At 42.1% G+C, this 27,010-nt stretch overlaps 1 protein-coding gene across 2 annotated transcripts in view; it reads left to right on the top strand.

Moving 5' to 3' along the window:
- The first annotated feature begins 111 nt into the window (after nucleotides 1-111).
- PAPSS1 (3'-phosphoadenosine 5'-phosphosulfate synthase 1) overlaps nucleotides 112-27,010 on the top strand; it is a 103,642-nt gene continuing 76,743 nt past the window's right edge. The window contains exons 1-5 of one of the 2 annotated variants that reach the window (XM_033106650.1): nucleotides 112-265; nucleotides 11,927-12,041; nucleotides 16,322-16,557; nucleotides 21,544-21,682; nucleotides 26,272-26,390. In XM_033106650.1, coding sequence (XP_032962541.1) covers nucleotides 206-265; nucleotides 11,927-12,041; nucleotides 16,322-16,557; nucleotides 21,544-21,682; nucleotides 26,272-26,390 — 669 coding nt within the window. In that variant the 5' untranslated portion in view covers nucleotides 112-205. Of the gene's footprint in view, nucleotides 266-11,926; nucleotides 12,042-12,320; nucleotides 12,496-16,319; nucleotides 16,558-21,543; nucleotides 21,683-26,271; nucleotides 26,391-27,010 lie in introns of those variants that run through there. The other variant, XM_033106651.1, reaches the window with a different exon arrangement.

The following is a 27,010-nucleotide window of genomic DNA, read 5'->3' as shown; positions in this document are numbered from 1 at the left end:
GCTTCGTCCCTCCCCACATACTCCCCTTTGGGGAGACCCGGCAGACGCACCCGCAGCCGGAGTCGCGAGCACGAGCCCGTGCGTACGTCTGCGCGTGCCGGCCCCGACGCGAGGAGACCCCGCCTCCTGCCCCGCCCCCGCCGGTCCCTCCTCCTCCTACGGTCCGGGAGCTGAGAACCCCTGTCGCCCAGCGCACTCTGCAGCCATGGAGGTCCCCGGGAGCCTGTGCAAGAAAGTCAAGCTGAGCAATAACGCGCAGAATTGGGTGAGTGGGGCCAGAGGAGGCTGGGAGCCTCTGCAGCTGGTTCCAGAGCCGCTGCCTGCCTCCCGCCTCCTCTGCATCCTCCCTAGAGCCCCGGGAATGGGTACCCGAGGCCGCGGCGCCTTCCAGTTGAGGTGGTGGGGGGGATTTGGGGTTGGGCCGCGAATGCGATCCGACCTACCGTCGATGGGAAGGACTCCCCCTTCCCCAGCTCCTCGACTCGGATGAGGCCTCGAGTTAAAAATCTTTCTTGAGTGAGCTGGCGGCTGCCGGAACCTGCACCCCCAACGGAGGAGCCGCACGCATCCCCTGGAGTGGCATGAAGGTCTGCAGAGGAGGCGGAGGCGGGCGCCTTCCGTGTGTGGCTGGTTTTTCTTGGCTTTGCCAGTGCAGTTAGCTCAGGTTTGGATCCGTCTCCAAGTCTTTCCATTTCTGAGTTTCACTGTGAACGGAGACTACCCAACAATGTGGCCATTCATGAGTTGAGACAGCCCTGAACTGAGGTTCTTTGTGGCTCCGTGTTAAATTGGAATGTCTGACAAATAACATGGAGTTTTAAGACTCGATTACTAGAGACTGGAAGGTGTGGGAAAATTAATGGTTTATAACGTTTAGTTAGTAACGATTGCCAGCTGATTTTGATGGTCAAGTGTGTCCTCATTTAGGTTCCTCTTCCTTTCTTAATTGTTCCTTTGATAAGAAACAGCCTTAAGGTAAGATCATAAGTACCCATCAGGGTGGGGGTGGGGTCCAAATTGGCAGTCTGGAAAGGAGCTGGTTTTAGGTTTCAGTGGACATTTTTATTGCACAGTACAACAAAATCACTAGGTTTAAACGCATCCTTGCAAATCATTACCCTTGGTGAATCAAAGAAAAAAAAGTTACTTCAGGCAAATGTTCATTTGCAGTTATTAATTTACCATATCTGTTGCCAAGGATTCTCACTTGATTCCTTTTCTTTCAGTTATTAACTCTTAGGTGACAAGGGAAGGGAGGTACAAGGTGAATTAGAATATTGGAAAGAGCACGGGCCTAAGTGGCCTGGTCTCTGGTTCCAGCTGTGTGATCTTGAGGAAAATCACTTCTTTATACCTCAGCTGATTAGGGGTATGATAGTGTGTACTGCACAGGGTTATTTTAAGGAGTAAAGAATATAATGAATTTGAAAGTGCAGTGAAGCCACTGCCCTGAAACTATTGATACTGCTTCGGCTACCATTAGTATTTCCTGGTTAGGGTAATACGGTGGACTAAATTAAGGTATGTAAAGGTAATTTCAGTTATACCATCCATTGCTCATTTATTTACTATTCTATGTGCCAAATAAGTGCATATTCTTTGTAGAGACCTGTGCTAGACATGGAAAAAATAAAAAAATGAGGGACTCAGTGTGGGGACAGAGCCAGGAGTGCAGTTTCCAGTGGAAAGGTGCTGGCTCAGGTAGTATTAAGCACCTTGACTGTGAGTCGCTGTTGTTCCAGCACAGTACCCTGAGAGGCCCAGAGAGAGTGGCAGTGCCCTGAGAGCCCTGGCTGAGTCCAGAAAGTCTGGCTGTGCCCAGAGAGAGTGGCAGTGCCCTGCCCTGGCTGAGTCTAGGAAGTCTGGCTGTGCCCAGAGAGAGTGGCGGTGCCCTGAGAGGCCCTGGCTGTGTCCAGAAAGTCTGACTGAGCCCAGAGAGAGTGGCATTGCCCTGAGAGGCCCTGGCTGTGCCCGGAGAGACTGGTGGTACCCTAAAAAGCCCAGGAAGTCCGCTGTGCCCAGAGAGTGTGGCGGTGCCCTGAGAGGCCCTGACTGTGCCCGGGGAGACTAGTGGTACCCTAAGAAGCCCAGGAAGTCTGGCTGTGCCCAGAAGGACTGGTGGTGCCCTGAGAAACCCGGGCTGTGCCCAGAGAGCCTGGCTGTGTCCAGGATATTGCATTCACCTCCAGGTTCCTCGCACAGGGCCCCTCGCGGAAGACGCTTGTCGTGTAGATTGTGAGGCGAGACTCTGTAGGGGTGGAGTGTGGGGACAGAGCCAGGAGTGCAGTTTCCAGGCTCTTGGCCTCACGTGGAAAGGTGCTGGCTCAGGTAGTAAATGGCCATCAACTGTGATTGGATGGCCATCAGCTGTGGCTAGCTGGCCGTCAACTGTAACCAGTGAGCCATTGGCCACTAATATAACTGCTGTGGCTACGCTAGCAGCAAATGGGGGCTGGCAAGAAGACGGTGGCTGAGCCTGCAAGCGCGGATTGCAGTTAGGATGGCGGATTGCAGCTAGTGAGGGAAGTGAAGGAGAGTCGAGGAGAGTTGGTCCGTTGGCAGCAAAGCGGACAGCAGGTCGCAAGTCTTGTGAACCCAGCCTCCAGTGAGACCATAGTGGTATGACTCCCCTACCCATGGCTCCGTGGGTGTTCCTTTTTGGCCTCACCATATCCTGTGTTCTTATGTGGGGAGCGGGAGCAGAGACCCCGCAGGCCGCCGTGCACGACACTCAGTGCTTTGCATTCTCGATGCTCATGGCCTGACTGTTGTAAGTGGCATTTGCCAAGTGGTGAATTTATTATCATTATGACCACAGTGAGTAGTCAAGACAAGTTTTTTTTTTCCTAAGTTTAGAGGAGAGATTAATATAGCCTGGGTGTTTTTTTGGGGAGGGTTTACGGAGGAACATGTGCTCAGATTTCTGAGGCAGAGGAGATATGTGTGAGTAAGTGTTGGAAATAAGAATTGTTATTTTTATTCCAGGACCAAGTAAGAATTGAACTACTTTGGAGAGTTTTTGTTGAAGAGTGGAGATAAAATTGGACAGGGTGGGGCTAGGTTATATAGTTGTTAATGTTTGCCTGCAGAGTTAAGACTTGATTCTGTGGGAGAGTTTTGATGAGGCTACGATTTTTAATTTTTTGGGCCTTGTAAATCTTTCTTTCCCTCAATAGGGAACACCCACCATTTTTCCCTTTCAAATACATAAATCAACGGATAGGCACAAGTGTGAAGAACCCATACACCTTTAATATTCCCATTACGTGATAAAATTGGTGTTCCAGGAACACCTGTCTTTTGAAGAAGTTAGACATTTTTAGAGCCCAGATGTGGAAGCCCTGGAGAATAGACAGGGTTATAGTGAGGTTTCAATGAGTTACAAGCATACTTCATTTTATTGCACTTTGCAGATACCGTGTTTTCAGCAGTGAGGCAAGATTCTCCTCCAGCAAATAGATTACGACTCTGACTCACTGAAAGCTCAGGTGATGGTTACCATTTTTAGCAATAGAGTATGTTTTAATCAAGGTATATACATTGTTATTTTTAGACATAATGCTGTTGCACGCTTAATAGAATACAGTATAGTGTAAACATAATTTTTATGTGCACTGAGAAGCCAAAAATTTTTGTGACACACTTTATTGCAATATTTGCTTTATAGCTGTGGTCTGAAACTGAACCTGCAATACCTCTGAGGTATGCCAGTAATAGATTTGAAGCATACCTGGCACATGCCTTTATTCCAGGTGCTGGGGAAGCAGTGGTAAAAACAGAAGAGTCCTGCTCTCATGGATATTACATTCCACTTGGGAGAGAGTTAAATTAAAAGCAAACAAAAAGGAAATAATTTTCCCTTTTATCAGTTCTATCGTTTCTGAACAGTTTGTCCCTTACACTGTTAGATGCCTTTCATAGAAGGATTTTGGGGAAGACTGTAGTGGTCCACAAATGAAAGAAAGATGTAGAAATGGAACACACAGCATATCAAAAGACAACCAAGAGGCCAGTGTATTCATTCTTCAGAGCATTGGTCTGGCTGTGATCAGGGGCAGGTATTGATCTTACTACCCTACAAACTAGGGAGATGCTGCTGGAATTGTCCAAAAAAAGGGAAAAGCTGGACTTTTACTAAGAACGGAATCATGATGTTGACTAACAACAATAAGAAGAATGATAGCCAGGTCTAGATCTGTGTTGTCAATCTGGTAGCCACTAGCCACCAGTGGCAACTTAAATTTAGTAAAATTAAAAATTATTTTCCTTCGTTTCACTGGCCATCACATTTCAAGTGCTCTATTGCTACATGTAGCAAGTGGCCACTGTATTGGAAAGCGCAGTGGAGAAGTTTCATCATCTCAGTATGACGCTCTACTGGACAGGACAGGCCTAGATGGTCACTTTGGTATGGATGCCAACATTTTTTTTCTACTTGTCTATGTATTTACGTATTCACGTTTTTATTTTTACTTTCTTCCCAGGGCAAGGAAATTTTGAGAGATAGTGGCTATCATCACTGTTTTAGGCAATTCTGCAGCCCTGGCTTCTTGAGGGTACCCAGCAATAGTAGCCTGCCCTTAGCATACTTGCTTCTCTAAATGTGAAATAAGCTTCCACAGCCTGGCTCTGTTACATTGAATTTGAGGAGTAGTTCTCTACTCCAGTGGTTCTCAACCTGGTAGAATACCCCCACCCCCAGGGGGCATTTGGCAATATCTGGAGACATTTTTGGTTGTTAATTTGTGTATGTGTGGTGGGTGGTGCTTCTGGCATCTAGTGGGTAAAGGGCAGAGTTGCTGCTAAACATCCTAGAGTGCGTAGGACAGCTCCCATAAAAGATGATCTGGGCCAGAAAGCCATTCATGCTGAAGTTGAGGAACCTCGTTCTCTTGGCTTTGAGTAAGAAAAAGGGGGTAAAAAATTACACAAATCTGAAATGCAAAAGTAGTAATTTAAAATAAATCCAGTTGATAATAGCATTTTCTCTTCTGCCATCTCTTGCTCTGAGATGGGTCAATTACCCCTAGCATACCAACAACAAAACTCCAACTCTGATTTGTTTTAAAAGCACATTAGTTCAAATGAAGAGAACAGTGTTTCTTTTTGGTATTCACCTAAGTGGTAATCATTTTAGTGAAATATCCTTTCCTAAGGACATAGTTCTTTACCAAATAAGTTTTAGCTGAGTAAAATAGTGTAAATATTAGACATTATTTTATAGAAGTCTATTTGCTAACTAGATACTTTCTGAATTTATTTTTCTATTAGGTTTAGGTGTCTCTTTTCTAACTTTAGATGAATGCAGCCATTTATTCAGGCTCCTTGCTCTCCTCTCTAGTTCCTTTGATTTTTGCATCCCTTCTCTTTGTTTTTATCTCTCTTGTGTTAAGTGTACAATTCAGTGTTTTCTTTTGTATATTCACAGAGTTGTGCAACCATCACCAATATCTAATTTTAGATATTTTCATCACCACCAACAGAAACCCTGTACCCATTAGCAGCCTTTCCCTACCTTATCGCTTCCCTGCTTCCAGACCCTGACAACCAATAATACACTTTGAGTCTCTGGATTCCTTCTTCTAGACTTTCCTGTAAATGGAATCATATAGTATGTGGCCTTTTGTGTGTGTCTTCTTTCACTTAGCATAAGTTTTCAAGGTTAATCCATGCTGTCGCATGTATCAATATTTTATCCCTTTATATAGTTGAATAGTATTCCATTGTATGGATATACCACCTGTTGTTCATTTATCATTTGATAGACATTTGACTTGTTTCTGCTCTTTGGCTGTTATGAATAATGTTGCTATGATCACTCCTGTACAAGTTTTTCTATGTACTCTCATGGTTTTAATAGTTAATTTCAACCGTAGAGGTAGACATTAGTGTAGTTTTGGCTGCCCAGCCTCTGAACTGGCCCCACTGTCACTGTAGTCGAGGCAGGGGTCTGTCACAGTGCAGTGATTTCTTTATCTGTTTGTAGTCAGTGCCCTTCCCTGAAGCATTTTGTTCCTTAGCCCCAGTGTCTAGAAGGGATCAGTCAACAATACTGAGTGAATGAATAGGTAGTTCCAGACTCATTTCTATGACTTCTAGGAATCTCTGAAGGCTAGAATCCCCATTTGGAGGTCCTCCAGTGGCTCTTCAATTGAAGGTATTAATATTAAAAAAAAAAATCTGTTAAGTAAGTATTCTTTAAATACTCTTTAATCTTTAAAACAGAATAGTTGGAGAGGCAAAATGCGTATGCAGAGTGTGCATGACAGTTGTTGGCGATCAGATAAGCATGCTGGTAACTTAGATCTGATTCAGGTTTGGGGTGAGCCTGAGGTTTGCTTCCTGCCAAGCAACCAGTGTAGCTGGGCATGCTTTGTGGTCCTGTCGTCCTCCCAAGGTTAAAGTGTAGCCTTCTCAAGTTGTTTTCTCAACCTCCAGGAATTTAATGTCTCCGCTTTTGCTATATGTCTTTGGCTTGCTAATGTTCAAAAGATTAATTTCAGTTATCAGAAACTGAACTAAAGGTTTCAGTTATCAGTAACTGTGAACTTAGGGTTTCTTCACATTGCATTTTATCATCTCTTCAGGTTTATTCAAATATGTCTTGGGACATAAAAGAAATGTGCCTGTTACCATTTCAGGGATTCTCTTTGGAGGGATACACTGGCTTAGCAGTCAGTTTAAGGTGGATTGTGGGATGGGTGGTAGACGTTGAACTCCAGAATTATGCTTGATATTTGATGTGCTCCGTGCCTTTACAAATTTCGCTTAACAATGCAGAGTTCTTAAAATCATAATAAAGTCATAAAGCATGAACTTCTCTAAATAACATCATAGGAAAAGTTAATTTGCCCCGTAGGGAAGTGGATCAAATAACAAAACAGCCATGTGGAAATTAAGGTTCAAACAGGGGCGCAGGGCCATTTGTGTGGATGATGAGGACAGAAGTTTGTAAAATGGGTAGAAAATGTGCAGCATGAATACCAGAGGCCATGTGACTAGCCTAGTAAATAGAACTGATAGTCATTTAGTCCCAAACTTAGAAAGTGAATGAGTTCTTTTGAAACAAATTATCCCAGTTCTGCTAGACTTAAGATTTCTGAATGTCAGTCATCATTTCATTTGCAAGTTACACAGAGAAAACATCATACTTTAAAGTAAATGCCTTGTATATAACTTGTAGTGAGTGCTGGCTGGGCACAAGAAGAAAGGGTGGGTGTTGTGGGAAAAAACAACGGTAACTCATAGTGCTTGACCTGGCTCCCAAGCAAGTCAAAATGTATACACACAAAAAGACAAAGTATAAAACAATCCATAAGTAACAAACAAACAATATGGACAGGAAATGTTGTAGGGACTGTAACACGTAACCAGACCATTGAAGACTGAGAATAGGACTAGCTTCAGAAGGAAATACTGACTGACTCTTGGTCGTCAGTGAGTAAGTCACTCTTGTAGTGTTTTCCGGGCAGAGTTATAGAAAGGATTTGGCTAGAGTGGGTGGAAAGGAAAAGAAAGGGGAAGGGGAATGAGAAGAAGCTTGCATATGAAATTGGCCTTCAGATGCTTATAAAGTTCAGGCATATGCCCACCCCTTTGCAGTTCCAGTAGTTTTAAAAAGTGCTCTTTGATTTACTCTGAAAAACTGGGAGGGAGGAGAATGTGGCAAATCCTTTTGTTCCCTTCTGCCTTTTGTACACCACCCCCCACTCCGGTTCGAGCCGTTGTTTCTCAGTCTAGTTATGTAGGACACAGCTCCCTGGCCCCCGCTGGTATTATGAGCCTTGCGGGGGAGGGGGAGGGGGGCCCCCCCCCAGGCCGTGGGTCACTGGTTGTTGGTCCGCCGTTCACAGCAGTTCATGACAGCCCTCGCCGGCTGCTGGCCACTCACGCTGGCTGCCGGCTGCTCATGCTGGCCACAGGCCGTTCCTGGCAGCACTTGCAGCCCATGCCAGCACACGGTAGCCCGCAGCAGCACGCAACAGCCCATGGCAGCTCACGCCAATCTCTGGCTGCTCACGGCAGCCCAGCTCCAGGGATAGCTCTTGTTCACAATCTTAGCTGTAGGGGGCGCAGCTCACTGGCCCAAGTGGGAATCGAACCGGCAACCTCGGCCTTGGGAGCACAGAGCTCTAACTGCCTGAGCCACCGGGCTGGCCCACAAATCCATTTTTTTAAGTTTATTTTTTTATTTGAAAAAATATCAAACATAGATAAACAATAAGCCTCTTTATATTCAGACTGCCATATTTGCTGCCAGAATTTTTTTAAATGTAGGAGGCGAGAAACCCCAAGGGAGCATTCTTTTCTAGTGATTAAAATAGATGATGTCAGCTTATCTGTATTTTCTGTCAGCCATAGCCTGTCAGCTAATTTTTATACATTTTACTAAATTTACTAAGAAAATCAGAAGACATGTTATAGGGCTAAATTGAATTAAAATTCATCAGACACATGTTTTTGCTTGCCCAGAAGCAAAGTAGCTTGGGAGAAAAGTCCCCAAACAAAATGACTAAGTCAAACCGGTTCTGCAAATGTAGGAAACTAACTTGTCCAGCACAGTCCTCTCTGCTTCCCACATTTCCCTTTTTCAGACTCGGATCCCTTCTCCGCCCAGGCAGCCTGGCTGGGAGCTAAAACTAGTCACCTCAGGGAAGAGATGCCCCTGCTTCCCCAGAGATGCAGATGTCTGTGGCCGAAACCCTGTTTTTTGTTTAAGATATTGGAAATGCAGAACTGGAAAGTTATGTTTGCTTCATCAGCTTATTGAAAAGAAATGGCTCAGGAGACCCATGTTACAATTTTCTTAAGTGATTATTGAACATGTAAAAGCGTAATTTTATTGGAAATACATCTATACATGAGATGATTAGTTGGGGTGGGTGGCTTCTGTGGTATGCCTATTAAAAGAATTGTCTAACTGTGCCTTTGGCCCCAGAGGATTTTCCACTCGAGGGCAGTGAGTGATATTAGTAAGTAATAGATAGTAAGCCTCAGATGGGCAGAGATGCCTTTCTCCGGTACACTGGGAGGCTTGGGAAGCAGGAGGTGTGAGGAGCTATTCTGAGCCTTAGGCACCTTCTCCGGCAGACGCTTGTAGAAGAGACTACCTCGGGAAAGTGAAGGTCTGGATGGGAATGCGTTCCTGTATAAAGCCCATGCTTACATACCTACAAGGGTGTTTGTTCCCCATTTTGAAAACCTCTGGGCCAAACCACAGCCCTGGGTGGATTCGTATCTGAATGTTCCATGCCTCCCCTTGTGGCTGTGGAAAACAGGGTCACAGTGACTTGTTCTTGCTTTAAATTTATGATTGTTGACTTCACATGAGTCTTTCAGGCTGCCCACAGTCATTCGAGATTCCCTAGTCACCTTTCCATTTTGTGCTTGATGGCCTCCTTGGAAAGTGCTTCCCCCAAGGGTCTTAAATGTCATCAGAGGTCTTAAATACCTTCTGTTTGGTGAAGCCTTCGCTGGCCATCCTGTCTAAACATCACTCCTCCTCTGATATTTCTTCACATTTTTTTGCATTATGTTTTCCTCTTTGAGACTTAATCCTGTTTATATAATTTACTTATTTATCTTGGTGTTTTCATTTTCTTCATCTCTCCCCTTCGTCCATTGGTTTTCAAATTTGAACTTACATCAGAATCGTTTGGAGGGCTTTAAACTCAGATGGTTGGGCCCCAGTCCAGTTTCTGACTTAATAGGCCTGGGGCAGGACCTGGGAGTTTGCATTTTGAACAGTTCCCTGGGGATGCCGAAGCTGCCAGTCTGGGGTCGCACTTTGAGAACCGCTGCACTAGGAATGAGAACTAGATAACCCCCATGAGGAGATTTTATTGGTATTGTTCGCTTCTGTTTCATCAGCACCTGGAAGAATGTCAGACATGTAGTGTGGATTCAGTAAATATTTTTGAATGAACAATGAACATAACTGTCTTGAAAAATAAGAGCTGCAAGCAATATAAAATATAAATACCCTATCAAAAGAATGCTGACACCTATTTTATAAAGACATAGTTTCTTGCAAAGAACCTAAAGTATATTTTTGCTCCATAGGAAGAGAAAATGGAGGCTATGTAATTCATTTGTTTTTAGGAAAGCAGCATTATTGAGATATAATTTGCATATTATTCAAATCAATTCACCTGCTTAAAATGTACGATTCAGTGGTTTTTAGTATATTTACAGAATTGTGCAACAATCACCACAATCAGTTTTAGAGCGTTTTAATCAGCACCCCAAAAACCCTGTACCATTAGCAGTTACTCCCCATTCTCCTCTCCCCCAACCTCCCAGCCCGAAGCAACTACTAATCGATTTTCTCTACCTGTAGATTTGCCTATTTTGGACAGTTCGTATAAATGGAATTACAAAGTATGTGGCTTTTGTGACTGGATTCTTTCATTCAGCCTATGTTTTTGAAGTTCATCCTTTCGTAGCATGTATTAATACTTCATTCCTTTTTATTGACAAATGACAAATGATGTCCACTATGTGGATATACCATGTAATGTTGTTTATATCTTGTTTATCTAATTATCAATTGATGGACACTTTTTGGCTTTTATAAATAATGCTGCTGTGAGCATATGTGTAGGCTTTGTGTCCACATGTTTTCATTTCTTGTGAGTGTGTATCGAGGAACTGAATTGTTTGCTCATGTGGCAACTCTGTGTTTAACATTTTGCAGCCCTGCTGTTGTCTGGAGTGGCTGCACTGTTTCACTTTCCCACCAGCAAATGTATGAGGAGTCCAATTTCTGTCCTCACCAGTGCTTGCATTGTCTGTCTGTTTGATTATAGCCATTCTAGTGGGTGTGTAGTTGTAGTCCACTGTGGTTGTGATTTGCATTTCCCTGATGGCTAATTACGTTGAACATCTTTTAATGTGCTTCTTTGCTGTTTGTATTTTTTCTTTGGGGAAATGTCTGTTTGGATCCTTTGAGGCCTATGTAATTTTTGTCCTTTTTGTTCAAGAAGAAGAAAGTATGAGAGAACCATTGCATTTCGCTTTCTTTTTTTGTGGAATAACTACAAATAATAACCAATGCATTCCACTTTTTTTCATTATACATTTCATGATACCTGTGGACATCGCTTTGCACACTTATTCAGGAGGCTGCTCAAATGTCACCGTCTCAGAGGCCTTTCTTGATAATCCTGTCTAAGGAAAGAGGCGCTCATCCCCTATGTCTCTTCCCAGTCTTACCCTGTTTTGTTTTTCTACAGTGTAGTTATCCCTCTCTGATATTATAATTAAGTTGTATTGGTTTGTTTCCCCCAGTGGAATGTAAGCTCTGTGAGGCTGGGACCCTGTTTTGTTCACTTGCTGTTCTAGTAGGGCCTCAGAAAATGCTGGCTGAAGGTTAGTGGTTACAGAGGGTAAGGAAGGTAGAAGAGGATAAAGGGGGTCAAATATATGGAGACGGATGGAGATTTGACTTTGGGTGGTGAACACACAATGCAATATATAGATGATGTATTATAGAATTGTACACTTGGAACCTATATGATTTTCTTAACCTATGTTCCCCCAATAAATTTAATTAAAAAAATAAAGTACTGGTTAAATGAATGACTGAATGAATGAATGAGTGAAAAAACGGGGCTCTGCAGTCCACCACTTACTAGATACGGGAGCTTAGGCAGGTTATTTAACTTTTCTCAGGTTTAACATCATCTGCAAAATCACAGTCATAAGAATTATGTCCTTGGGTATCTGTAGGATTCAATTGTGAATGGAAAGCACTTAACACTGCCAGGTACTCCAAAGGAAAAAAGTTCACTGTTAGTTTTAATCTTTTTCCTTGTGTTTAGCATGTTACATACAGTAGTGACTAGAGTTTGCAAGGAATTTGTGTGTTTACATTTTAAAAGATACAAGTGAACAATAATTCTTTCTTTTTTCCCCCTTTTCCCAGGGGATGCAGAGAGCAACTAATGTCACCTATCAAGCTCATCATGTCAGCAGAAACAAGAGAGGGCAGGTGGTGGGGACCAGAGGTGGCTTTCGTGGCTGCACAGTTTGGCTAACAGGTACAGTCAAAGAGAGATAAACCAGTTTATTTCAAAAGCCTTGAACTCGGAGTAAGCATATTTAAATATTGAGCATAGTTCTTGCATCTGGAATGTCGTAACATGTAACTGACAAAGTTGCTTAATAACAACGTATTTCCTTTTGGTGATTGCATTTGTTCTTTATAGAATTGCTGTTGAAATAAAAGGAAAAACCAGAATGTATCTTAAAACTACCTTCTAGTTGATAACTACATTACATTCTGTAGAGTTTTACATGAAAATAAGACCTGGATTCTGCCTTCAAGAAGCTAATAATGTAAACTACATGAAGGGAAAGAATGAGTGATGAAGAGAATCCATTTCTATATTTCAACTTTTGCCTCTCATTGGTTCTCGTGTTGGTTTTCCCAGAGTCTCTCTTTGGGCTTAGTCATAGCAGGCTGGGGAGATGGTAAATTCGTGCAGATTCTGACAGTAGGTTTAAAAATGATGGATCATTTCACTTCTAGGAATTGTATTTAAAATTTAGATACATCTCACCAAATTGCCTACTTAAATTTTTTACCCACTTAATCTCCTACCTATGGTGTGGGAAGAGGGTCATTTCCAATATCTTTGTCAACACTAGATACTACCAGTCCTTAAAATTTTTGCTGATTGTTAAGAACGACATTCCTATTTTTCATTTTAATATTAAAAGTTTTCTTTTTGTTTCTGTATGAGAGAAGATAGCACTCTCACAATCTTCCATCTCCTCATTCTTAAGTCTAGGTTGTTGTTAAATTGTTGCTTTTACATTGTAATACTTAACATTCTGTTCTCAAATTTTAAATGTCTATAATTGTTTATATTTGAATTCTCTGAGTAAATTCACTACTCACCTCACCTTCAGTTCATTTATTATGGCATACTCACTTGTGAGCTCTTTCTTTGAGTCAGGTTTTGTCTGTGTTTTATTGTTAAGTAGTTTTGGTAAGCTGGTTTATTGTTGTGTTCTGAATTCCCTGAGTTTTTTGTTTTTGAGAATGTCTGTCTTTTATGACTGCTTGTCTAGGTAAAACATATATTTGGTTCATACTCTCTTTGTCTGGAATTCTTAAAACACTACTCCACTGTCTTCTGGTATTAAATGTTGTAAAGAAGTGTAGGACTAATCTGATTTTTTTTTTGTTTTTTCTTTTCTGAAGAGGAGCTTTCCTTTTTCATCTGGATGCCTGAAGAATTATTTCTTTTCTTGTATTTTCTTTTAGAAGTTTGCCTTTCTCATTTAGGCCCTTTATCCATCTATAGTTGATTTTTGTGTATAGTGTGAGGGACAGATCCATTTTCTTATTTTCCATATGGATAATCAGTTGTCCCAAGAGCATATATTGCTGAGGGTATCCTTTGTCTGTGATCTGCAGGGTCAGCTATCATATATCAGGTTTCCCCTTACGCGTGGATTTGTTCCGGGGCTCTCTGATCTGTTCTACTGGTATACTTGTCGATTCCTCTATTATTACCACATTATCTTAATTATTGTATTTCTATCAGTCTTGAAATTCAGTGCAGTAAGTCCTCTTACCTGATTCTTCATTAGAAGTAAGACTTTTTCTCTCGTTGTTTTTGCCTCTTTGCATTATTGTATAAAATTTTAAATCCATTTAACCAATTTCCCCAAAACCCTGTTAGGATTTAGTTTGGGATTATATTATATGTACAGGTCAATCTGGGGGAAAAATCGATCTGTAGAATACTGGATATTGGGTACTCCTTTTCTTGAACATGGTCTAGTCCATTTATTTTACCACTAACAATGCTAATAAATACTATTTATCAGATTTTTTTGCTGCTTTATGGTCCTGTATGTATTCAGTTTTCATAATTGTGTATTTGAAAAGAACGTGTTTCCCTGATGTGTACAATATTCTATATATGTTCATTAGCTCAAGCTACTTAATTATGGTGTTAAATCTTCCATTGCCTTCATTGATTTTTTTTTTTTTTGATGATGTTGGAAATGGAAGTCAAGATTTCTTTCTTTTTCTTGCAATTCAGTAGTTTAACCAGGATCTGTCAAGGTATTGAGTGGTTTGTATGCCGTTTTCCTGGACAACGGTTTGCTTTTTCTCAGATTTTATTTGAGATACATTTTCTTGTTTTGTAATTTCACATTGGTTTGTATATTAGTATCCCAGGACTGCTGAGGCAAATCACTACAAACTGTGTGGCTTCAGACAACAGACATTTGTTCTCTCCTAGTTCTGGAGGCCAGAAGTCTGAAGCAAGGTGTTGGCAGGGTTGGTTCCTTCTTTGCACTCTGACGGAGCATCCGTTCATGCCTCACTCCTTGTGTGTGGAGGTCTCTGGCAATCCCTGGAGTTCCTTGAGTAGTAGAGGCGTCACTTTATCTGTGCCTATCCTCCCACCACACTCTTCTCTCTGTGTCTTCATGTGGCTGCCTCATGAAGACCCCAGCCGTTGGATTTAGGGTCCACCCTCATCCTGTGTGACCTCATTTTAATTTAATTGCATCCACCAAGACCGTGTTTCCAAATAAGGTCACATTCTGAGGTTCTATGTAGACATGAATTCTGGGGGGACACTATTCAACCCAGTACGGTTGGTTTCTCTTCTTCAGGTATCCCATATCTTAGTTTTGGCTTGTCTATCTTGTATTACCTGTAGATTTTCTTTAACTGCTTTAAAGTTTTTGCATTTTTGTCCATGTTCACTGTAATCATTTCAGTGAAAACGTCTGTGTCAGTAATTCAATGTCAGCAATGTCAATTCTGTTTCAAATCAAATATATACATACAAATATATGTACATGTGTATAAACAGACACTTTCGGTGTAATTTAGGTTGTCTTTGTTGTATAACAAGTTGAGATTTTTAGGTTTCAGTTTTTTGTTTTTCTGATACTTGTGGCTCAACTGATAGTGAAAAACAACAACAGTAAACCCGAGAGCAACGCACTGCTCCCCAGCCTCCATCTCTTTGTTCCAGTATTATTGCTGTCGAACAAATTCCCCAAAACCTACTGGTGTAAAACAGCCATTTTAATATGCTTACCATTTTGTGGTAAGGAATTCAGAAGCGTTCCACGGAGCAGTTTTCACTGAAGTCTTGCTTGGTTGAAGTCATGCTGGTGTGGGCTGCGGTCATCCGAGGCTCAGCTGGGCAGGGGTCTGCCGTGACTCACTCAGTTGATGCTTGTCAGCTCGGAGTTCAGCTGGCGGGGCTATTGGCTGGAGCACCTGCTTGAGATCTCAGGGGATTTAATCGCTGGCTTCTCCCAAAGTAAGGGTCCAAAGAGAAGCTGCATAGCTTTTTCTGATCCAGCCATGGAAGTCACAGATTGTCATTTTCACTACATTCTTTTGACCACAAGTGAGTCCTAAGGCCAGCCCAGCAGGGAATTAGCAAAATCTCTTGATGTTATGGCAGCAATGTCACATTGTAGAAAAGCTTGCAGGAAGGGAAATGTCTGTTGTAGCCATCTATGGAAAAGATAATCTATACTCATATTAATGACAGTTTTTAATGTGTAAAGCAGCTAACACTATATTGATCCTCAACCTCTATTCTCTTTTCTATTTTTTTTTCAGTTAGCCTTCTACCATGACTTCTGTAGAGCATAAGTACATTGTACATTAGACGTCAGTGTTTTTCCTCTTGCCTCATACCTACCTTAGTTATGAATTCTGTAATTACACATTCACCCAGGTGGCAAGTAGTAGTGCTCTTGCCTTCTCGTTGTTTACTGAATCAACATCATTGATAGAGGAAAGTGAATTGAAATGAGGATATTCTTTCAAGGTCAATTATATCATAAATTGGATTCCCAGGTACTTTAATCTATGAGAGGAAATGAGCCTGGGCTGTAGAAGTTACTTTCTAATATTTCATTTACTTTTGTCCTTTTATTTCCTTCTCTTGTCAGAAGTAATTTGGGCATATAACTTTGTTTTAAATTGGCATGCGTTTTAGAATAGTGGTAACAAGAAGACAAAGTGAATAGCTACCCAGGCTTGTCTAATATTAAAACTGGTTAAGGCCTTTGAAGTTCATGGGTCATACCGAGGATGACTTTGGGCCTAGATAGGAGTAATTAAAAACATAAATGCTGATTATATTTAAACTATAGATGTTTTTCTAGCTTAGAGGTAAATGTTATAGAGAAATATTTTTACTATTATTACTGAGAGACTGCTATGAATAATGAATGTAATTAAGCCTGTATTAAAATTCTTTATTACTAAGTAGTTATCCCTCTAACTTTACATATGGAATCCGCGTGGACTCTTTAATTTTAGGCTTATCTGGAGCAGGGAAGACCACAGTGAGCATGGCTTTGGAGGAGTACTTGGTTTGCCATGGTATCCCCTGCTATACTTTGGATGGTGACAACATTCGTCAAGGTCTCAATAAAAATCTTGGCTTTAGTCCTGAAGACAGAGAAGAGAATGTTCGACGCATTGCAGAAGTTGCTAAGCTGTTTGCAGATGCTGGCTTAGTATGCATCACAAGTTTTATATCACCTTATACTCAGGTATGCGGCTTTTGTGCTAATTGTATTTATTGAAAATATGGTATCAGGCAAAGCAAATAGTTTAAATGTTAACATGTGCTTTGAGGTTAAATCCAAATTAAAATAATTAACCTATAGCATTTTTGTGCTGCGACTTCCTGAGTAAATTCATTTGGGATAAAACCTGCTGTGACCCTTCCCCCCCAAAAGTGTAACCAAAGTTGTTAACCTTAAAGCAATGGCCAAATTATTTCAAGCTGACTTTTCAACTCAGTAAGTATATAGAAAATACTCAGTCTCAGACACCAGGGAAAATCTTAAGTTTCTTCACATGTGTCCTGCCATGGCTTCTTTGCTCAAAATTCTTGAGTCTTGTCTCTCATCATACTCTTCCTCTTATTTCAGAGACCATAGCAACACAGATTCACTTTTTTGTATTTCTCTGAAAAAATCATATTATTTCCCACCAAAAGATTTTTATTTCCCCATCTGAAAGGCATTCTTCTCCTTCTTGCTACACCCCCTACACAGCATCCTTGACTCCTGTTCATGCTTTAAGACTCAATTCAGTATCTCCTCCTCCTGAGCACCTTTCTTTCCCCCCTCAGGCTTTGTTGGTACCTGTCTTTGGTGTCCTTGTTATTGTACCTTAACGTATTGTTTTATTATATATACCAGTTCATTGGTTGTTGGTGGTAATAGCAGCAGCAGCAGCAGCAGCAGCAGCAGCAGCAGCAGTAAAAATAATAGTGATAATAGCAGCTAACATTTATTGAACACTTACTTTGTACTGGTAATTGTTTTGAAGTGTTTTTATGTGAATTAACTCATTTAGTTCCCATCACCCAATGAGGAGGAAGATGGAGATGAGGAAACAGGTGTAAATTACCCAAGGCCACACACTGTACATGGTGGAGCAAGGATTTGTACCCAGTGTCCCTGGAACACTTGCCCTTGCCGGCTGTGCTTTGCTCCTCCTTGAGGGCTGGGGCCATGTCTTATTTATCTTTGTAACCTTGATGCCAAACCCAGTTCTGGCAACACAACAGGTGTTTAATGTTTGTTAAGTGATAGCATAGTCACTTAGGGAACACAAATATCAAAGAATAGGCAAGTTAGTTTAGTGGTTAAAGGCGGTGGCTTTGGAGTCAGACACAGTGGCCTGAATGCTCAACTCTGCCAATTACTGTTATGACCTTGGCCAGTTCACGTAACCTTCCTAAGCTCAGATAATGCCTGCCTCAGGTTGCTCTGAGCATTGGGTAAGGCATGCGTGCAAACCTCACAGCATAATAGCCTGGAGTGTAAAAAGTGTTCAGTATGTGTAATAAATAATAGCGAGTTCTAGTACTGTGTCATAAACAAATTTGGATGGTGACTTAGACTTAAAAAAATGAAATTTGAGCTGTAAGAGTTATAGATAAGTATCAGGTTTAGTGTTAGTCCTACGGGTTCTCTTAACTGAACCATGGCAGGAGTCCTAAAAGGTTCTGTGAGGAATAACTACTTTTTATTTTTCTTAAATGTTGGGATCTGTGTCAATACATCAGTTTAAAGTATATTGATAATGAAGTGTATAAGCAGATGAGAAATGTTTAGAGTTCCTGAATCCTTGGATATAAACAAGTTTCTTAGATGTAACAGTGATGTTCTTACACATTCTGGGAATCTTTGCAACCGTTGAAAAAGGAGAAAGTCAGTAATACCTGATTTAGAGAGTTGTCAGCTGAGACCTGGTATTTGAAAGTATGTACTGATCTGCTTTCTGGCCCCATTTCCATAATGTGGAGTAAATCTTTTGTTGATCTCATCTCTAAGAGTACTAAGAATGAGGTTTTTACTGAGCTTAGGGCAGATCAGAATCCATGATACTATTTGGATTGAATCATATAATACAGGATATGGGTACTTTTCTGTGTCACCGCTGAACTTGAGCATCTTGGTTCTAAGATAAAACTGACTGTTCTATCCTTAAGGAGTTGGTAGTTTGTTTGGTAGGAACATCTAGATGTGAACAGTTATAATATCTTGAGGCATGTGATTAGGTAAATGTGTACAAAGATGTTATGGAAGATTCAGAGGAGCTGCTGCTTGAAATGAATCAAGAACGATGAATCCGAGTATACCAGTTAGATCTCAGGGAGAAAGCTATTTCGGACAAAGTATTTACAGAAGCATGGAAATGTGAGGCCATTTGGTCTTTGGAGGACTGTAGGTAGTTTGGTAAAATTACTGTGCAGGGGGAGTGCGAGGAGAGATGAAGCTAGAGCGATTTGCAGAGGTCTGAGGATGAACTCTGCACTGCGAAGGATTTCGCCCCACAGGTAGTTAACGGTTTGAGATTGTACCAGGGGGTAGATGATATCATTGAGTTTGCACCTCAGTGAGATCACCCTTGAAGCCTGGACTGAGAATGGCATGGAGATAGAGGACTGTAGGAGTCTTTTGGAGTGGATTCGAGCAGCAGCAATGGGAATAGAAAAGACGGGATACGTGGAAGGACTGTTGAGCTGGTAGCAGCAGCAGGACGTGGGGCCTGGTTGGTTACTGGTTTTGGTGGGATGGGGGCTGGGGACAATAAAGGATAGTGCTTTCTGCATAAAGATGAAGTGATTGAGTTAGAAAATACAGGATGGGAAGGGAGAGGTTGAGTATTTCATTTAGGTGGGTTAGGGTGGAAGTGCTAATGGAGTATCCAAGTGGAGATGACCACTGGGTCGTTGGAATTGGTTCCGGAGCTCAGGAAAGTTGAATGGACATACAGACTTAGGAATCATTCACTGTATTAGTTGAAGCCTAGATGGAGTATACAGAAGAGTGTATGGAATGAGAGGAGAGTCACTGGTGGGAACTTGGAAACACCTTCATTTAAAAGGATAGCTGGAATAGTAAGATCACGATTGAATCACTCTGCCAGACACTAAGGTTATAGAGCTAAGGAAATAATTTCAATATATTTGAATAAGATCTATGGCAGAGGTATGTGGGGGTTACTCTTGAGGACCCAGAAGAAGCAAAGGCCCTCATTCAGCCTGGGCCTGTGTGGAAGGCTTCCTGGAGGATGTTACCATGGAGCCAGCGTCTTGCCGTAGCTAGAAGAGGGGGGCAGTTTTCTGGCAGGGAGATGGCAAAGGCATAAGCCCAAACAGCCAGGTAGACCAGGCAAGCTTAATTATGAATAGAGCGTCAGGTGTACGTTTGAGAATGGTGGGGCCACGTGTGGAAGGCCTTATGCCTCGCCGTAAGAAGCTTGGGTTTTACCAGATGTAGTGGGCCGTTTCTGGAGAGTTGAGTGACATGTCATATTAGCGTCTTCTGTCATCCTGGAGACATCGCAGAGCAGGGCTTTGAGCAGATCAAAGCTAGAAGCCAGCAGGCTGACTTTTATAAGATTGTTACAGCCGTCCAGACAGGAGAAATGAGGTGGAACCTCACAAGTAGGGACGAAGCAGGCATTGGGTTGGTATACTATTGAGGGGTAAAATCTGAAGGATTTTGTGACAGAATGCATGTAGGGCCAAGTGCACGTGGGAACCAGACGACTGTTGGGATTCTGGGTGAACAGTGTTGCCATCGCTTGATTTGGGCAGTATGGGGAGAGTGCAAGTTTGGGAGGAAAGAGGATGGATTCAGGTTTGGACGTGTTAAGTTTGAGGACCTGTGGAGTATCTGGGTGGGTATATTTAGGAGGAAGTTGGAAATGTGTGTTTAATTTCAGGAGAGGAGACAGGGCTTAGACGTAAGTGTCGTGTGTATGGTGTGATTTACAGTGTGAAGGCAGTTGAGAAAAGGGCTCAAGGGCTGCGTAATGTGAGCAGTGGGCAGCACCAGTGTTTAAGGGAGGGTGAAGTAGGAGGAGCCAGAGGGGCCGCGTGGGAAGGATCAGGCAGTGACATTAGAGCAACGCATGGGGTTGGTGGTGTGAACTGCAGCAGAAAGTCCTGCAACTTAGATTGAAAAGTACCCATGATTATGGGAATTTTTGTATAATTTGTTAGTTCATTTGTTTTTAATGAATGAGATTGACTTATACTTGTTTGTTGCCCAGGGCAAAAGCCGGTGGAAAGGGGAGAGGCTGAAGGTTTCAGGTGAGGTTGGGATCGTGGGTTCAGCAAGGTCCTTTAGAAGGAAGGGGATTTGGAATCTTTGGAGAGAGGAACAGCAGGAGGAGGGGAAAAAAGTTTGTTGGGGATGTGGATACATGTCTGTGGCAGAGAGGAGATTGAGAGCATTTGTGCCTGGGGTTTTTCTTTTTGAAATAGGAAGTATGGTCAATCAGGTAAGAGCGGAAATTGGCATGGTTTGTCAGAGGGACCGTAAGAAAGGTGGTGAATGATAAAATTAGCTCTAGGGGAGTAGGATGTCAGAAGCTGCAGAAAATGTTGGCACTGTCTTAGCATATAGAGTATGACCATGGAGCTTGCCCTGGACAATGGCAAGATGAGTGGTGCTCAAGGGAGAGCTTGATTTTAGTTAAGGCCAGAAAGCAGAAGAGGTTGACTTACAAAGGCAACTGTTCCAGAGGACAGGGTGGGGACAGTTTAGACTGAGCCATGAAGGTGATTACCAGAGAGTTCCCCAGCTCTCTGCAGAAAAGTCTTTTGGGGAATGCTAGAGGTGAGAAGTGGCTGCGGGGGTTTGCATGGGGCAAGTGAATAAACTATCGAAGTTGCTTTCGTGCCCACCCAGGCTGAGGTTGAACATTCTTAGTGAGAGGCCTGATGACACCTGCATTTGAGCTGGGTTCTGGTTCAGGTTCCTCAGAAAATTTAGGTGAATGTCTTTATGGAGCAACCATTGTTTTCCCTCCTAAAAATAGTATCTCTTTTAAAACTGTTATGAAGAGTGGATGTGTCAACCTAATAATTTATTGGATTTTTTGTTTATATTTTAAAGCTATACATTAAATTTCGTCTAGTATATTTTCCACTATCTCAATGGAAAGGCACGTTTACTCATCCTTGATATTCATATAGTCCCATTGTTTCTGTACCTGTCTTTTCTAAGGATCGCAACAATGCAAGACAGATTCATGAGGGTGCAAGTTTGCCTTTTTTCGAAGTGTTTGTTGATGCTCCTTTGCATGTTTGTGAACAGAGGGACGTCAAAGGACTGTATAAAAAAGCACGGGCTGGAGAAATTAAAGGTAAGGACTGTGTTTTTTCCTCCATTTCTCTTTGCTTAGATGTTTTATCTTACCGTATCTGAGCCTGATAATCTTTTCTGAGAGACTGGAGTAGTCAAATGACTTGGAGCTCCTTGAGAAGTGAACGTGGGTCTCATCACACTGGTGTAGCTCCAGGCCTAGCAGCCTCTGTGGCACTGTGTACACACAGTATCGCTGCTTGGATCGGAATCCTACTCGCAAGGCAGAATTTTGGGGGCTGGTGCAAACCTGCTTGCTATAATTAGGTGCACAGCAGTAGAGAGGATTATCAGGGGCTTGCAGCTCTCTTTGCTACACTGATTATGTGGGAATTTTCAAAGCCAGTGGGGAAAATGCTTGAATTATAAGCATCTTGAGAGCAAGGACAGTGTCTTTTTTTTTTTTTTTTTAAGATTTTTTTGTTGGGGAAGGGGAACAGGACTTTATTGGGGAACAGTGTGTACTTCCAGGCCTTTTTTCCAAGTCAAGTTGTTGTCCCTCCAATCCTAGCTGTGGAGGGTGCCGTTCAGCCCCAAGCCGTTGTCCTCTCAGTCTCAGCCGTGGAGGGCGCAGCTCAGCTCCAGGTCCAGCCGCCGCTTTCTAGTTGCAGGGGGCGCAGCCCACCATCCCCTGCGGAGTCGAACTGGCAACCCTGTGGTTGAGAGGACGCGCTCCAACCAATAGCCATCCGGGAGCTCAGCAGCAGCTCAGACAAGGTGCCGCGTTCAATCCCAGTTGCAGGGGGCACTGCCCACCATCCCTTGCGGGACTCAAGGAATTGAACTGGCAACCTTGTGGTTGAGAGCCTGTGCTCCAACCAACTGAGCCATTTGGGAGGCAACTCAGCTCAAGGTGCCGTGTTCAATCTTAGTTGCAGGGGGCGGAGCCCACCATCCCTTGCGGGACTCGAGGAGCCAAACCGACAACCTCGAGTGGTTGAGAGCCCACCGGCTCATGTGGGAATCGAACTGGCAGCCCTCAGAGTCAGGAGCACGGAGCCCCAACTGCCCGAGCCACCGGGCCAGCCCCCAAGGACAGTGTCTTGTTCTCATTTCTATCCTTGTGCTTGGAATGGTCCTTTATTCCATTCTGTGTACAATTGTTGAATTAGATGGAATTAACATAGCACTTATGCCATCAAAATATATACACCTTGCTTTTTAGGTTTTGTGGTTTGCTCCCAGAGTTTCAACTATGATGAATATTTGGACATAGAAGGACCTGTCTGTCATGGCCTTTGATACCAATCATATTATTTATCCTTTGACATTAGTCCTGTTCTATTAACAGAAACGGAGGACATTCCAGCGTTTAAAAAAAACTTCAAAGATAGATTACTTAGTCCACATTGTTTAGGAACCACTGATTCATGGCAGTAACTTTGCTTTCCCATCAGGGAGTGGGATAGCCTGGGACAATCACAGGAGCTCCAGGAGCTCTGTGAATTGTAGATTTTGGCATTCAGCTTCTGGCCCTGAAAAGGATGCTTTTGGCATTCGTTGTTTCCAAAAGGAAAAGGTGGAATGGGAGGGAAAATGCTCGTTACTCTGGGCTCTTGTATTTGGACCTGGGAAGGCTTTAGCAGTTGGGTCAAGTTCCACCTGCTGTGGTGAAATCTGGATCCTTGGGCAAGGCTGATATCCAGTCATGCCCCCATCAGTTTCACTCATTAAGCTGGCACTTTCTTGGCTCAGAAAGAACAGGCTGCCTGACCTGAATAATTTACGACAACGGGAGGCAAACCCATGTAGCCTTTAGCCTCTATTATCACCCTCTCTCTGTTGATAGGTAGTTTTCACTTCAGTTTTTTGTACTAGAGATCTGGCAAAGAGAAGCAAAATGCTGTTCCAGGATCCTGAAGTCTAAATCTTTTACTTATTTTAATTGTAGTTGGTTTTGTTGTTTTGGCAAAGCTGGAACCATGACAGAGGTGGATTTGTCGGCCTGGCTGGTGTGAGCTACTTGTGAGCGGGCACAACACCTTGAACATTTTTTCTTTTTATTTTAAGGAGGGCACAGCTCACAGCGGCCCATGTGGAGATCGAACCGGCCACCTTGGTGTTATCAGCACCACGCTCTAACCAACTGAGCTAACCGGCCACCCGAACATTTTTGTATTGTTAGAATTTAGCACAGTGCATGGCCCAAAGTGTAATACTTGGCACATCCAGGGTAAATGTTTGTTAGATGGGTTGGAAGGGGGAGTGGAAATTGAATCCTCAACACACATTTAGTAGTATGTTCTGTTTGCAAGGTACAGGTTAGGTGCTGGGGATGCAAAGATGAAGTCTGCATCCAAAATACCTTGACTCATTTTCAGTTTGCATTCTGTATTTGAGAGTGTGTTTGTATTAGTTTTCCATGTGTTACTTGTTTAATTTCCTAAATGTGTCTAAATTCCTCTGAGGAGGTATTGATAAAATATTCCTCAGGTTAAAATACTTGTGTGTGCGTATGTATGTACACACATTTATTTTGGGTTTGCCATGGTGGTAGAGTTCCTGACTGTAGAGTTGTTTGTCTTTAAAAATTATTTACTTGTCAGATGGTGCTTAAAAAGTTCTCTATCAATACTGTTTCTGAGCCATGATGGTAATTATTCGAGCACAAATGAGATTGCATGCAGTCAGCAGACCTCAGGCTTTTATAGGCCTTCAGATGGCATTTACTAAACTAGAAAAGTATCCCTGTGTCACCCATTCTAATCCCGAGGTTATATGAGCATATATATGCTGCTCATATAATTATTATCTACCTAAATATAAATGTTTTTCTTAACAGCATTTGTGAGTTTTAATCCCTTATGAGATAAATAAGTTAGGAAGAGAATTCCTTGACTTTTAAAATGATAAGCCAAGTCTTCTAACACAGGGATTGTCAAACTTTGCTGCACATTAATTAACATTACCTGGAAAACTTAAAAATCTGGCGCCAAGGCTGTGTCCCCAGACCAGTGAAACGAGGATGTTGTGGGTGTGGGACCCGGTGATTCAGTGTGTAGCTACGTTTGAGAATCAGAGCTTAAGGACTAGTGATTTAACCAGAATTATTTTCCCCCAGCTATTTGGTTGTGACTCACCACTAAATACTGTTGGGAATATTGGTAATGCAGAAATTTCCTTTTGGGTTCGGGGCTTCATGGGATACTTAGAAATATGAAGTAGAAAAAAATGAATAAATAAGAGGGCTGTAGAATTGTAGTGTGTATTTTAGAACTCTTTTGAGGACCGTATCTCTTAATAGCAATGATCTTAAATTCATACTTACCATCCCAACCCAAGGGTGACCTAAGCATTCCAAGGCAGACAGGCCTGGAATGACTTATGCATGGGGATCCTGTCAGGAGTGTAAGACAGGAATAGCACATCTCAGCTCGCCTAGCTCGTTCTGGGGAAACATGTCTTCTTTTGTTCTTGGCAGTTACGTGGCAGCACATATGCAATAGGGAAAATCTAAGTATTTAGTAGTTAATATCTACATTGGTTATATTTGATTGCTCGTAGATGTTAATTTGTCTTGCTTGAACATTCACTCTGGTGGCAGGAGAAGCCTGCCGAGCTTCATTGCAGCCCTAGATAATCCTTGTGACTATAATGGACAGACAGACTGACTTGGTGTCAGTGTTTGCATCGAGGAGGCGTAGGTACTATATCTGTATTCCTGTGGAGAAATGAGATGCTCTGGAACACTTGGTGTCAGTTCTTATGTCTTCACAGGCAGTGCAGGCATTTAAAAGGAAAAAAAACAAAGGTGACAGAAGTATAGCTGATCCTCCTTAATTGGGGGTACCATATTTGCAAATTGGCTAATTAAATTTTATTTGTAATGCCCACGTGAATACTTACGGTGCTTTGGCAGTCATTTTTGGACATGTGCAGAGTGGCGAAAATTTTAGTAACCCAGAGCACACGCTTCGACCTTGTTGAGGTCGAACAAGGTGACTTGCCACTTGACCTTTGTGTTTCACCTGTCATACCGTAAAGAAGTGTCTTTTTTGGGGCTTGATTCCATAGTTTTTGCTCCCCCCCCGCCCCCCCGCTGTTTGTTGATGATTTTGCTCTTTAAAATGGCCCCCAGGCATAGTGCTGAATGGTGGCCCAGTGTTCCCAGTACAGGAAGGCGGATGTGTGCATTATGGAGAAATACGCGTGTTAAATACGCTTCATTCCTTCAGGCATGAGTTCACTGTTAATGAATGAACAATGTTTATTAAATACTGTGCTTTAGACAGAAACACACGCAAAACAGTTATATATTAGTCAGTTGAGAAAAGTTTTGTTGCCAGAGGCTCACAGGAACCTAACTCCATATTTCCCCTATGAGCCGTGTGGCTCAGTATTCACTAATTTGGTGTTTGCAACAACTTTATGGAACACAACTACTGCAAATAATGAGAATCGACTGTGTTTAAAGAAGAAACAAGTTTAGTTAGAAGTCTTCTTCAAGAAAGAAGTTTCACTACTCTAAGCCTATACCTTAGAGGGAGCAGCATAAATATTAACTTCAACATAGCAGAAACTTGCACTGAAGAAACAAACCTAATTTATTTTTAATTTTCATTCTCCTTTCCTGCATGGTACCTCCTATAGGTTTCACCGGGATTGATTCTGAATATGAAAAACCAGAGGCCCCTGAATTGGTGCTGAAAACAGACTCCTGTGATGTAAATGATTGTGTGCAGCAGGTTGTTGAACTTCTGCAGGAACGGGTAAGAGAAGATCAAAGAGGGAGTTACAGACTTTTTCTTTTAGTACTTTAGAGATGTGGCTCTGTGATCCTCTTGTTTGCATTGTTTCTGATGAGAAGTCTGATGCAGTTCTTTTCTTTGTTCCTTTCTTTGTCATGTTTCTTGTTTGTTTGTGTTTTTCTTTTTGGCCCAAATTCAAGATTTCTCTTAATCTTTGTTTTTTAGCAGTTTTAGTGTGTTGTGTCTGGTTCTTTCAGTATGTTTGGGTCTTTTTTCTTCCAGTTTAGTGTTTGTTCTCTGATCTTCTTGGGTTAGTGGTTTGTTCTTTTATTTATTAGTTTGTGAAAACTCTTGGTCATTATCTTTTAAAGTATTTCTTTTGCCCCATTCTCTCTTCTTCTGGGACTCATTGCACATGTGTTAGACAGTATAATATTGTGCCACAGTTTTTAGATGCTCTGTTCTTTCACTCTTTTTGTTTTAATTTTTCAGCTTTGATTAATTTGTATTCACTTATTTTCAAATTTACTGATTCTAACACATTCTCCAGGAGTGATATACTTCAGCTGTGTCCAACATATTGATGTGCCATAGAAAGAATTCTTAACTCTGATAATCATTAAAAGTAATTCTGTCATTAT

This window comes from Rhinolophus ferrumequinum, chromosome 5 (assembly GCF_004115265.2).
Source record: "Rhinolophus ferrumequinum isolate MPI-CBG mRhiFer1 chromosome 5, mRhiFer1_v1.p, whole genome shotgun sequence".
Classification (NCBI taxonomy): domain Eukaryota; kingdom Metazoa; phylum Chordata; class Mammalia; order Chiroptera; family Rhinolophidae; genus Rhinolophus; species Rhinolophus ferrumequinum.
This window is presented reverse-complemented; position numbering and strand designations above follow the sequence as displayed.